This window comes from Bos grunniens, chromosome X, assembly GCF_055505025.1.
Source record: "Bos grunniens cultivar Pamir isolate PY7600 chromosome X, Bosgru_T2T1.0, whole genome shotgun sequence".
Classification (NCBI taxonomy): domain Eukaryota; kingdom Metazoa; phylum Chordata; class Mammalia; order Artiodactyla; family Bovidae; genus Bos; species Bos grunniens.
This window is the reverse complement of record NC_141194.1, coordinates 14,079,132-14,091,957: the sequence shown is the minus strand read 5'-3', so window position 1 is coordinate 14,091,957 and position 12,826 is coordinate 14,079,132. Positions and strand designations below refer to the sequence as shown.

General features: G+C 37.7%; 1 protein-coding gene across 2 annotated transcripts in view; it reads left to right on the top strand.

Moving 5' to 3' along the window:
- Nucleotides 1-12,826, top strand: part of SCML2 (Scm polycomb group protein like 2) — a 121,798-nt gene that overhangs the window by 35,537 nt on the left and 73,435 nt on the right. For both annotated transcript variants that reach the window (XM_086387946.1, XM_086387948.1), the window contains exons 6-7: nucleotides 2,399-2,487; nucleotides 12,477-12,720. In XM_086387946.1, coding sequence (XP_086244072.1) covers nucleotides 2,399-2,487; nucleotides 12,477-12,720 — 333 coding nt within the window. The remainder of the gene's footprint in view (nucleotides 1-2,398; nucleotides 2,488-12,476; nucleotides 12,721-12,826) is intronic.

The window sequence follows — 12,826 nt, the reverse complement described above, 5'->3', positions numbered from 1 at the left end:
TGTGTTATTCCCAAGAAGATGGTTTAGGATATGTGTGTTTTCTGCTTTTCCCCTTTTCTTCATAACATTCACATTTTGTTATTGCTTATTTTTATAATATCTTAAATCATACAGACTTCTGTAACAGATATACATCTGAGGCTTAATGCTTCCTCGTTTGGGTTTTATTTCTCTATTGACAGTATGCTAGTATGTGTTTGTATTTTGTTTAAAGGAAACATAGCTGTTGTGATTGTCAGCATTTCAGACATATAACCAAATTTATAATCATTCTTTTTTCAAATTACTTTTAGAGTTTATTAATTAAAAATATGAAATATATAGCAATACGTGCTGATTAGTATTTATTGTGACACCACATAATAAAAAAATACAATTTTTGCCAATTTGCTTATGAGATGCTTTTGAATAGTTTAGTTTCCATTTTAATATAACACAACTTACATAGTTTTACTTTTTAAAAGGTTTATTTATTTAAATGTTAAGGTTATTATTTAAAATTGTTTCTTAGAGTTTTAACATACATGGAGAAAAGTGTACAGCTTATAAATGCTAAGTCACTTCAGTCGTGTCCGACTCTGTGCGACCCCATAGATGGCAGCCCACCAGGTTCCCCCATCCTTGGGATTCTCCAGGCAAGAACACTGGAGTGGGTTGCCATTTCCTTCTCCAATGCATGAAAGTGAAGTTGCTTAGTCGTGTCCGACCCTCAGCAACCCCATGGACTGCAGTCTTCCAGGCCCCTCTGTCCATGGGATTTTCCAGGCAAGAGTACTGGAGTAGGGTGCCATTGCCTTCTCCGAGCTTATAAATGAACATGTATAAACACCAACACCCAGATAAAGAAAGAGAGCATTGTCAGCACCCTAGAAGCCCCATTCCTGCTGATCCCCAGTCATATCCTCCTCCTTTCCAAAGGTAACTACTGTCCAGACTTCCTAATATCATGAATTAGTTTTAGCTGTGTTTGAGTTTTTTACATGCACTTTGATCTATGTTTGACTCTAGGCAATTCAGAATTAAGGAAAATGCTAAATTAAAAAAAAGTCATGGTACCTCATGTAATAGGATAAGATGCAGGTTAAGAGAAAGGCATAAGGACCAGAGAATGATTGTTATGCGGTATTCTAACAATAGTGTGGAGAATCCATGCTCTGGTAACTATTTAATATTAAGTATCACTAGTAATATTGATTTATTTTAAGGGAGTGTGTAACAACCCTTTACAATTCCCCAGCAACAATTATTTTCCTAGTCAGATTAAGGGTGTTTTGATACATTATTATTATAAAATGACTTTCTGTCTGAACTTTCTTGTATATTTTATCCTATTGATGGACCCATTGGCAATGTGATTCATGTGCCTCCCTATATTAATGCATGTATTCATCAGAGATACATGCAAAGTTCTCACCAACCAATTCTGGCATCAAGGCAGGCAAGTATTGCATGTAACAGATTGCCCCCAGAAAATAGTAAAGCTAGCAGACTCCTGCTCCCTGCTGCACATGCCACATGCTGTGATAGTCACCGTAAATTGATGAGATCTCTAGAGAATACACATGTTGAGTCTATTTTGATAGCATTTGATACAAATCCTAATATAAGATCATTTAGTGTGTGTAGAGATTGCTAAAGTGAGAGCTGTCTTTTTTCCCAACTTAATGTATGAAAAATTCAAACATACAGAAAAGGTGAAAGAAATACCCACTACCTATATTCTACCCGTTATCATTTTACTATACTTGCTTTATTGCTTACTTGCCTTTCTGTCAGTTCATCAGTGAATTATGTTTTTAAATGCAATTCAGGATAAGTTATTGACGTCAGTACATTTCCCCTAAATACTTTAGCATGCATATCATTAACTAGAGTTCACTGTTTATTTACAGTTTGTTTTTCTTTTGAGGTAAAATTTACATACAGTGAAATGTACCATCATAAGTGTACATTTACTGAGTTTGACAGAAAACTGTCTTTCTGAAAGGAAGTAAGGTAGAGGCTCTGAGGAAAAAGGGGCTGGTAGTCTTTTGCAGCCTTATTACTCTGCATGTGTGGTGGTTGGTGGGGAATGGAAGCTCTCCTGGGTTTTGAATTGGATCTCTCCTAGTATTATGGCCCATTCCCAGCATATATGTGTATGTTTGTGAACCCTAGCTAGTGGCTTTTTAAAAATGAGAATTTCTACCCCCACTGTAGCATTCTTGTCTAACAGTACAGTGGATGCAGTAGCACTGATTGGAGGGTGCACCTGCTCCTCTAGCCCATTTCCTGCGTTCCTCGATAAGAAAGTCATTCTTTGGAGAAGAATGGTAAATGGAACGTTTTTTTATGCCAACTTGCTATAATATCACAGAGAAGCTTTTAAAAGAAATACCTGCTTTATTTTATAAAATAGGGTACCAGATGAACACATCATCTTGGCCAATGTTCCTCTTGCGAACACTGACTGGATCTGAAATGGCACCTGAAGCATTCTTTAAGAAGGTAAGAAAGATGTTATAAAAAGCTTCCATCAACTGGGCTGTGGTTTTTTTTTTTTTTTAATTGATCTAGTGGGGATTCTTAAATGCTTTGTCTTCTCTAATGTGTATCGAAAGTACTTTGCAAACTGCTTGATTGGCAAATGTGTTAGTCTGCTCAGGCTGCTGTAGCAAAGTACCACAGACTCAGTGGCTTAAAATAACTGAAATTTATTTTTTCACATTTCTGGAAGCTAGAAGTCCAAGATCAAAGTGTCATCAGGGCTGGTTTCTGGTGAGGTGTCTCATGGCCTATGCTCTGTGCATGTGGTAGAAGGAGAGCAATCTCTGGTTTTCCTTTCTTTTCTTGTAAAGAAGTCCTGGACTTGGAGCCCCACACTTATGACCTCACTTAACCTTTATTACCTCCTTAAAGGCCCTGCTTCTAAATATACTCACGTTGGGAATTAGGGCTTCAGTTTATGAATTTTGAAAAGATGTAACTCATTTCATAACAGTGGCTTAAACAGAAGTTTATTTTCTCACTTTGACTCTCTCATGCTTTTTGGTTTATAAGACAGCCATCTTCTCCTCTTTGAGTCTTTACATTAGTTACATATCTGTGTCCTGATTTCCTCCTCTTAGGACACTGGTCATATTAGAACCCACCATAATGACATTATTTTAACTTAATTATTCCTTTAAAGACCGTGTCTCCAAATACAGTCACATTCTGAGGTATTGGATGAGGAATTAAACATATGTATTTTGGTGGGATAGGGGGTGAGACACAGTTCAGCCCATAACAGCGAGTCATAAAAAAGGCTCAGTTTTCATCACTCAGTAGTCAAAGTGAATTAGTACCTCTTTCTTGACCTCAGATACAGATGGGTACTTTACTGGAAGCAGATGTTTGTTATTATTTTTTATTTACCTTCAGAAGTGAAACTTCTCAGTTTGCAATGTTAGTCATCTCTTTGATATTGGAGAAAATGATGGGACAAGAAAACTTGAAAGTTATTTGGACAGATTTGGTTGCAGAAGTAAAAGAATGTTAAAAACAGTCATCAGAAAGAATTTTTTTATAAGGAAATACTTGTTATATAACAAAGAGGGAAAAATCCAAAAATAGTTTATGCTCTTGAGAAAATGTTAAAAGAGAGTACACTGTGTTAAGAAACAGTGAATGAAAGCTAAGTTTTAGTTAAATTATGGGTCAAAATATTTCTCATTCTGTCCTCATTGTTTTTTCAGTCACTTAAATTTTATTACAGCCATTCGTATCAGGAATGGTAAACATTGATTATAGTTTTAAAACTTTTTCAAGAAGATTAAATGTACAAAGATGTGAAATGTCAATTGACATGATTTCTACATTGCAGAGAAAAATTCTTTGAGTACAGCTTTGAGCAGCATGAAATGCTATAAGTGGGCTTGCTTACCAGCAAGGGGCACAAGTGAATGCAGTCCTTTTGGGCACTGTGTAAAGCATATTTGACAATAGTTAATAACAAAAGAGATGTTTTGTAATAGTCTTTATTAAATACTTATTAGCTTAGACTGTGGCTTTAGAAAAGCCATTGGATCTATTTTAATTATCAAGTTGTTTTATCAGCTAGTCACATGTCACATACATTGTGTTTTTCATTTTTAAAATTATAAAAGTAATTTATCTTTGTGTTTGGAGGAATCAAGCTATATCCTTAACTAAAGTGGAAAATGAGTGTCCATTTATCCTATCCATTCCTCCATTCTAGTCTTCTCTCCAAATAGTTCTTCATGACCTTTATCTGTGCATTTACAAACATATATGGACTTTTATTTCTTAAATGTAAATTGGAACGTATTCTGTGATTTAGTTTTTCCCCTAAAGTGTGTATGCTTTGGAAATTTCCATTTTGTTTCATACATTATTTTAGGTTGTATTGCTCTCTTCTGTGATATGGATTACCACAACTGGTATAATCTCTCCCTAAGGATTAATGTTTAGGTTGTCTCCATATTCTGTTTAAATCATCTACAGTGGACATTCTTGTATAGAACTTTTTATATAAGTATGAATGGCTACACTCTTATTAATAGAAGTAGAATTCCAATGTCCTTCAAGTAGTGTTTAAATATATTGTTAAGTTGCACCTAAAAAGGGTGTTCCAAACTATTCTCCAGTATTAGTGTTTAGATATATTCACATTCCCATACCTTTACTAGCATTGAATGTTATCCATCTTTTAAAATTTGGTGAATCTTTTTTGGAGGTGGGGATGGTAATGGTATCCCATTGTAATTTGTATGGAAGTAATTACCAGTGAAATGGAATTTTCAAAATATCTTTAATGGCCTTTTATTTTTCTGTGAATTGGCTGATTATAGCCTTTGCTGTTTTTCTATTGGATTTCTTTTCTTACTCTTACTTACTTGTGCGGTGCCCTTTTCAGCCAAGCTTGAAACTTAACTAGGAGCCACTCCTAGTCCGCCACTCCTAGTCCTCACTCCTTCTTGACCCTGCGCTCTGGATAGCCGATTAATTAGGAAGGCCCACCTACTTAGCTTGCTAATTATCTTTGTTGTGTCTCTTCTTCCTACTTACTACCACTCCTGCAGGCTTTTCTCTTGTCTGGACTATTCAACTAGCTTTGTAACTGCCTCTAACACCCTTACATACAACGCTAGAAATATCTGATACAGAAGCCATGCTTCATTATTCCATACTTAAAACTCCTTTGAAGTTCCCATTTGCATTCAGGATGAAGTATGTTTGTTAATATGGCCTTTAAGGTAACCTGTGATCTGGTTTACAGTTACCACTTCTTGCTTTGGATCTTAAGTTCTAAATTGTTTGTAATAGCCTATCCATACCATGTTCCCCTTTTAAAAAGACTGGTTATCTATGGTTTGCTCCTATTTTTCTTGTAACATTCATCTCAGGCATTAAATCCTCCAAGATACCTTCCCTAATTTCACCTCTCTATTCTTATACTTCTGTAGCACTTTGTGCATATGTCAGTCTTTGTAGATATTGGATTATATTATTATTTTCACTCTCTCTTGCTTCCTAGACTATAGTTCCTTTTGAGAAGTTAATATGACTTTGTATTCTCATTGCCTATCCTAGGTCCTGGTACATACTTAATTTGTTCAATGAATGAAGAAAGAATAAGAAGTACAGGAAGGTGAATACTTAGGGAGAAGATGGGTTTAGTTTTTGATATGTTGAAAAGTGCCTCTGGCAAGTTTGAGGAGGAATGACTACCACCAGACATTGACATAAAATATTTAGAATTTAGAAATAAGATTTGGCTTGGGTACATGGATTTGGGATTTTTTAGCTCAAATGGTAGTGATAGAAGCCTTAAGTGTGAATGAGCCAGTTCAAAGGCAATACAGAGAAGGAGAGAAGAGTGTCAAGTTTAGAACCTTGAGAAATATCCACTCACCTTTATAATATATAAGTACCCATATCAGGAACTTAGTAGAGGTCAGTTAAAAGGAAAGCAGATTCTTGACTATTTTATAGAGGAAGTTCATCAGTTACATTAGCAAGAACTGAAGACCAACTGAAAAGTGTCCTCAGATAGAGTGAAGTTTATAATCGTGAAGGCAGAATATTGTTAGAGTTCATTCCTAATGGCCTCAGTTTACTCTGAAATGGGAAACTGACAAAGGCTAGAGGGGAGGATTCATACATAGACTGAAAGTCTACTATATTCCACCACCAAGACAGAGAGCTTACTCTGTGGTTGGGGAGAAAGTCATTTAACAAATAAAATAATAAACATTTAATGAGGAAACATTGGTCTTAAGGCAAATGATAAAGGTTTGGAATAGCTGCCATATGGGATGGGGAGGGGGATCGACCTAGGGACATATGACAGTATTTTGGAGGGTTCACCTGAGGATGAAGACTAAACATGTGTAGCACTGCATGTAATACATATGTGGGAATTTTCTCCAGAAGTGCTCAGCAGCTAAGTGTAAATAGGTAAAGTGGAGGGTGATACTGAACTAAGGTTTGGAGATAATAGAACCAGGACAAGGGGATAAGTTGGTTTGGGGTGCAGAGAAGAAAATGGTGATGCTCTGTAACCTGGATGTGAAAGGGTGTGATAGAAGTTGAGTGTTTCGTCCTTTTCTTCATACAGTAGTTCTGTATGAAGGGGATGTTTTTGGTTATCACAACTGTGTGTGTGTGGGGGTGCTACTTATATCTAGTGAGTAGAGACCAGGGATACTACTAAACATCCTACAATGCACAGAACAGCCCCCACAACAGAATGTTCTGATCCCAAATGACAATAGTGTCGTGTTTGAGAAACTGATCTGCATTAATTCCTTGGTGATTAATCTAATTCCTGACTTTAAGTTCAGTTTATATGCAGATGCCTTTCAGATTTATATTTCTGGTCCAGACCTTTTGCTCCCAACTCAGACTTCTATATCCAGCCCACCTACTCAGTATCCCTCCTTGGGGATGTGTCTAATAGACATCAAACTGCTCAACTTGCAGCCTTTCCCATATCAAGGAATAGCAACTGTCTTTCCATTTGCTTAAGCCAAAAACCTTGGTGATTATTTCTGTCACACACTGCATCCAGTCCACATGGAAACCCCATTTCCTTTATCTTTAAAATATATTTGAAATCCAACTACTTCTTGCCATCTCAATTGCTGTCAGACTGGTACAACCCTAACCCTTATCTCTCACTTGGATTACTGAGTAACCTCTTTATTGATCTCTTTACAGTCTGTTGTCAACATAGCAGCCAGAATATTCCTTTTAAAACATAAGTGAGATTATATCACTCCTCTCCTCAAAGTCATCCAGGGGCTCCCTGATTTACTCAGGGTAAAAGCCAGAGTTCTTACAGTGGCCTCCATAATTCTACATGATATGACCCCTCATTATCTCTCTGACCTGTTTCCTACTGCCCTCCTACTTGCATACTACATTTTAGCCACACGCTGCTTCCTTGTTATTTGAACATTTCAGACACGTCTCTGTTTTAGGGCCTTGGTTCCTAGCTGTTGTCTCAGCCTAAAGCACTCTTCCTCTAGATAACTGGCTAATAATCTCCTTCAGGCTTCTGTTCACATGTCACCTTCCAGATGAGGCTCATCCTGATTTCCCTATTCATTTATTTTTAAAGAATTTTATTTATTTACTTATGGCTGTGCATGCTGCATGTTTGTTGCTGTACAGACTTTACTCTAGTTTTGGTGAGCAGGGGCTACTCTCTAGTTGCAGTGTGCAGGCTTCTCATTGTGGTGGTTTCTCTTGTTGCAGAGCACAGGCTCTAGGGCACACTGGCTTCTGTAGTTGTGGCACCCGGGCTCTAGAATGCAGCCTCAGTAGTTGTGGTGCATGGGCTCAGTTGTTCCACAACATGCAGGATTATCCTGGATCAGGGATCAAACCCATGTCTCTTGCATTGGCAGGTGGATTCTTTGCCACTGAGCCACCAGGGAAGCCCTGATTGTCCTATTTATAATCTCACAACCCCTCCCCTATATTGCTTTCTGGATCTCCCTTATTCTGCTCTCTCTTTCTGCAAAGCATTTATCATTTATAACACAGAATATATTTTACTTATTATGTTCCTCATCTTTCTCTTTACTAGCATGTGAGCAGTACACAGGTGGGGTTTTTTTTGTTTATTTTGCCAGCTAATATTGGGTTGGCCAAAAAGTTCATTAACACCAATGAACTTTTTGGCCAACCCAATATATATCAAGAACCTTCAGTAGTGCCTGGGACTTAGTAGGCACTCAGTAAATATTTGTAAATGAATAAATGAAGGTTAAAGGACTAGAATTCTTGATTAAATCAAAGAAGTAGTTGATTAAAAGTAAGGAAGTAGAAATTTAAGGATAGGAGTTTGTGATCAGAGGTAGACTCCAGGAATATAGCTACAGACTTAGCTATAAAAGACTCCTTCCTTTATGGAGCTTACCTTCTAGCTGAGTAAATTTATAGTAAGTCATAATAAATGCATTGTATTATGCTTGATAGTTGTATATGCTAAGGAGAACAAAGGGGTGACATTTTAGATAGTTTGGCAAGGAAGGTCTTGCTGAGAAGGTGCCATTTGAGTGAAGATGTGAAGAAAGGGAGAGAATGAACCTGGAGACTACAAGGGTAAAAATATTTCAGGCAGAAGGGTAATGTAGATAATGCTAAGACTGGCTTCAATCAGTGGGATGTAGGGGAAAATAGCCTGTAAGAAGAACCATATTGTAGGTAAGCAAGAAGGGAGGTTAAAAGGCCATTCTTTGCTAGCCACCTTTTAGAACAGAATCATTTTCTTACAGTAAAAGAAAAGAGAATGATCCCTTTTTATTTAAGCTTTTGCTTTTGCAGATTGTATCTTTGTGTTTAGGAAGTCATTCAAGAATGGATAATGACAAACTATATTCTTTTAAAACATATCTTAAGGCTGTCTTTTCACCTTGCTTATAGTTTCCTTCGTTGTGCAAAAGCTTTTAAGTTTAATTAGGTCCCATTTGTTTATTTTTGCTTCTATTTTCATTACTCTGGGAGGTGGGTCATAGAGGATCCTGCTGTGATTCATGTCAGGGAGTGTTTTGCCTATGTTTTCTTATAGGAGTTTTATAGTTTCTGTTCTTACATTTAGATCTTTAATCCATTTTGAGTTTATTTTTGTATATGGTGTTAGAAAGTGTTCTAGTTTCATTCTTTTACAGGTGGTTGACCAGTTTTCCCAGCACCACTTGTTAAAGAGATTGACTTTTCTCCATTGTATATTCTTGCCTCCTTTGTCAAAGATAAGGTGTCCTTAGGTGTGTGAATCTATCTCTGGGCTTTCCATTTTGTTCCATTCATCTATATTTCTGTCTTTGTGCCAGTACCATGCTGTCTTGATGACTGTAGCTTTGTAGTATAGCCTGAAGTCAGACAGGTTGATTCCTGCAGTTCCATTCTTCTTTCTCAAGATTGCTTTGGCTACTAGAGGTTTTTTGTATTTCCATACAAATAGGACATGGAAAGGGCAATGAAAACCCACTCCAGTACTCTTGCCTGGAGAATCCCATGGATGGAGCAGCCTGGTAGGCTGCAGTCCATGGGGTCGCTAAGGGTCGGACACGACTGAGTGACTTCACTTTCACTTTTCGCTTTTCATGCATTGGAGAAGGAAATCGCAACCCACTCCAGTATTCTTGCCTGGAGAATCCCAGGGACAGAGGAGCCTGGTGGGCTGCCGTCTGTGGAGTTGCATAGAGTCAGACACGACTGAAGTGACTTAGCAGCAAAGCAACTTTTGTATCATTACCTTTTGTTGACAGCAGAGGGAACCATTTTGCAAGTTATCTAAATCTGGAAGGAGGTTGGTTGTTTTGTGATAAAGCCCTTTCATTTACTATGTTATGAAAAAAGAGTTAATTTGTTATGAAACAAACTAAAATTTGTTTTCTTCTAGAGCTCTATTAATACTTATTTGTGTAAGAAAATTTGATAGGGTATTCATGAAATTTAGAAGAAATAGGGGTTTCCCTGGTGGCTCAGATGGTAAAGAATCTGCCTGCAATGCACGAGACCCTGGTTTGATCCTTGGGTCAGGACGATCCCTTGGAGAAGGGAATGGCTACCCACTCCAGTATTCTTGCCTGGAGAATTCCATGGATGGAAGAGCCTGGTGGGCTACAGTCCATAGGGTCACAAAGAGTCAGACATGACTAAGGGATCAGAGAAAGCATGGGATGATGAGATGGATTTAAAGGGGACATTTTTAAAAGGAATCCATCTACCAGATAGGTTTTAAAAATTATATCTTGTTGAAAGAGGTAGTTCAGAGCTTGTTTACTGTTCTCCAGGTGATTCTTTTGTTCATTCATTTAAAAAATGCTTGCCATTGAGTACTGTGCTGGAAATAACAATATGAAAAAGATCTCAGAAGAGTGAACATATTTTAATAGTTTCACAATTGAAAGGCAAGAGTGCCACTTTGGTGGGCTTCGCAATAGCAGGCTTTGTTCAGGGAAGCTTTATAGAGACCAGGAGAACTGGGCTTTGAGGTGTGGAAGAGTTGGAATTGGCTTGGCAGATGTTGGGGTGTAGAGTGTTCCAGAAAGTTGGCTACTTAGACTTAAAATCGAGCTCTGATACTTATGGTGTAGTCTTAGGCCATTGTACATTAGTTTCATCATCTTGCAAGATGGGTATTATAGCTGCACTGACTTCATAGGACTGTTGTGAGAATTAAATGAATATATAGAGAATATTTAAACTGTGCATATGCTCAACAATTGAAGGTGGTTATTTTTGTTCAGTCACTAAGTTGTGTCTGACTCTTTGCGCCCCTACGGACTGCAGCACACCAGGCTTCCCTGTCCTTCACTATCTCCCAGAGTTTGCTCAAACTCATGTCCATTGAGTCGGTGATGCCATCCAACCATCTCATCCTCTGTTGCTCCCGTCTCCTTCTGCCCTCCATCTTTCCCAGCATGAGGGTCTTTTCCAGTGAGTCGGCTCTTCACATCAGGTGGCCAGAGTATTGGAGCTTCAGCATCAGTCCTTCCAAAGAATGTTCAGGGTTGATTTCCTTTAGGATTGACTGATTTGATCTTCTTGCTGCCCAAGAGACTCCCAAGAGTCTTCTCCATTACCACAGTTCGAAAGTATCAATTCTTCGGCACTCAGCCTTCTTTATAGTCCAACTCTTACAGCTGTACATGACTATTGGAAAAACTAGCTTTGACTATATGGATCTTTGTCAGCAAAGTGATGTCTCTGCTTTGCCATCCCAAAGGAAAAGAAATGCAAGAAGGCAAAATGGTTGTTTGAGGAAGCCTTACAAATAGCTGAGGGAAAAAAAAAAAGGGAAAGGCAAAGGAGAAAGGGGAAGATAACACCCAATTGAATGCAGAGTTCCAGAGAAGAGCAGAGAGAGATAAAGACTTCTTAAATGAACAATGCAAAGAAATAGAGGAAATTGAAGGTTAACCTTTTTATAATGTGTTCCCTAGTATTTATTTTCTGATTTCTGGAAGTCTTAATGAAGAGAAAATTAACTTTTAATGTTGTTATTCTAGAGATTTAGGGGGTAGAATTGGCAGGTTGTAGTCTCTGAATGTGAGTGTTAGGGGGAAAGGATGCATCTAGGGTAGTGGTTCTCAGCCTTGGATGCACAGTAGAATCATCTGGGCAATTAAAATGTGCCCCATGTCAGACCAGTTTAATCAATATCTCTGGCAGTGTGGCTCCAGGAAATTCTAATGTTTAGTCAGGCTGCGAACCACAGGTCTAGGGCCATTTGCAGGTTTCTGACTTGGGTAACTGGGTTGCTGATGGTGCCATTTACTGGGATAAAAAGCAAGAGTGGAAAAAAAGATGTTGCTTTTAATGTAGCCCTTGGTCTAAGAATCCTCTTAGCATTTGTATGCTTTAGCTTTTTGTAATTACGGAATGCTTTTAAATATTTGTTTCTGGATTGCATATCATAAATGACCCTGGACTGTGACTTTGATATTCGTGTATCTACATTTTATATTTTGAGTTTCTTTTTAGATATTATCTGTTGCTATTCCTTCTCTTTGGATTTATCTTTCAAATTACTCTATAATTTACATATTTTTAGGTTTGTTTGACTCCCTCTTCTAAAATTTCTTGTTATTGCTTCCTCCCCTTCATCCTGTCTGGCCTCGCAACCACTGCTACCACCACTATTAGAATGTAATGTCTACAAGAACAGGGATCTTGACATTTTTGTTCACCTATGAATGGTAAATTCCTGGTACATAGTATGTAATACATATTTCTTGAATGAATAAACGACCATCAGGCTGGTTTTGTTTTCTTCTAGGTTCTTGACTATGCTCCAGAGTAAGTGAGATATTGTATAGCAGAGTTTCAAAGGGATCTGTAAGAACTGTCTCTTCCTGTATTTCACTGATAAACATGAAGCTTAATTTTTGGTTGCTGAAGATTGTAAGAATACAGTTGAGCAAATGCTTCTTAATACATCTTAACAATGAAAACTTTTTTTTTTAATATTTTGGTAGGAACCACCAAAGCCACCTCTAAATAATTTTAAAGTGGGGATGAAACTTGAAGCTGTAGACAGAAAGAACCCTTATCTGATCTGCCCTGCAACTATTGGAAATGTTAAAGGAGATGAAGTTTATATCACATTTGATGGCTGGAGCGGAGCTTTCAATTATTGGTGCAAGTATGATTGTCGAGATATTTTCCCAGTTGGGTGGTGTAACCTGACAGGAGATATATTACAACCACTAGGAAGTAATGGTAAGATAATAACTAACTAATACATGTTCTTTTATTTTATTGAAGTTAGATTTAACTGCTGTTGACATTGAGGGTAGGACTTCATGCCCAACTGAGGAACAGCAGG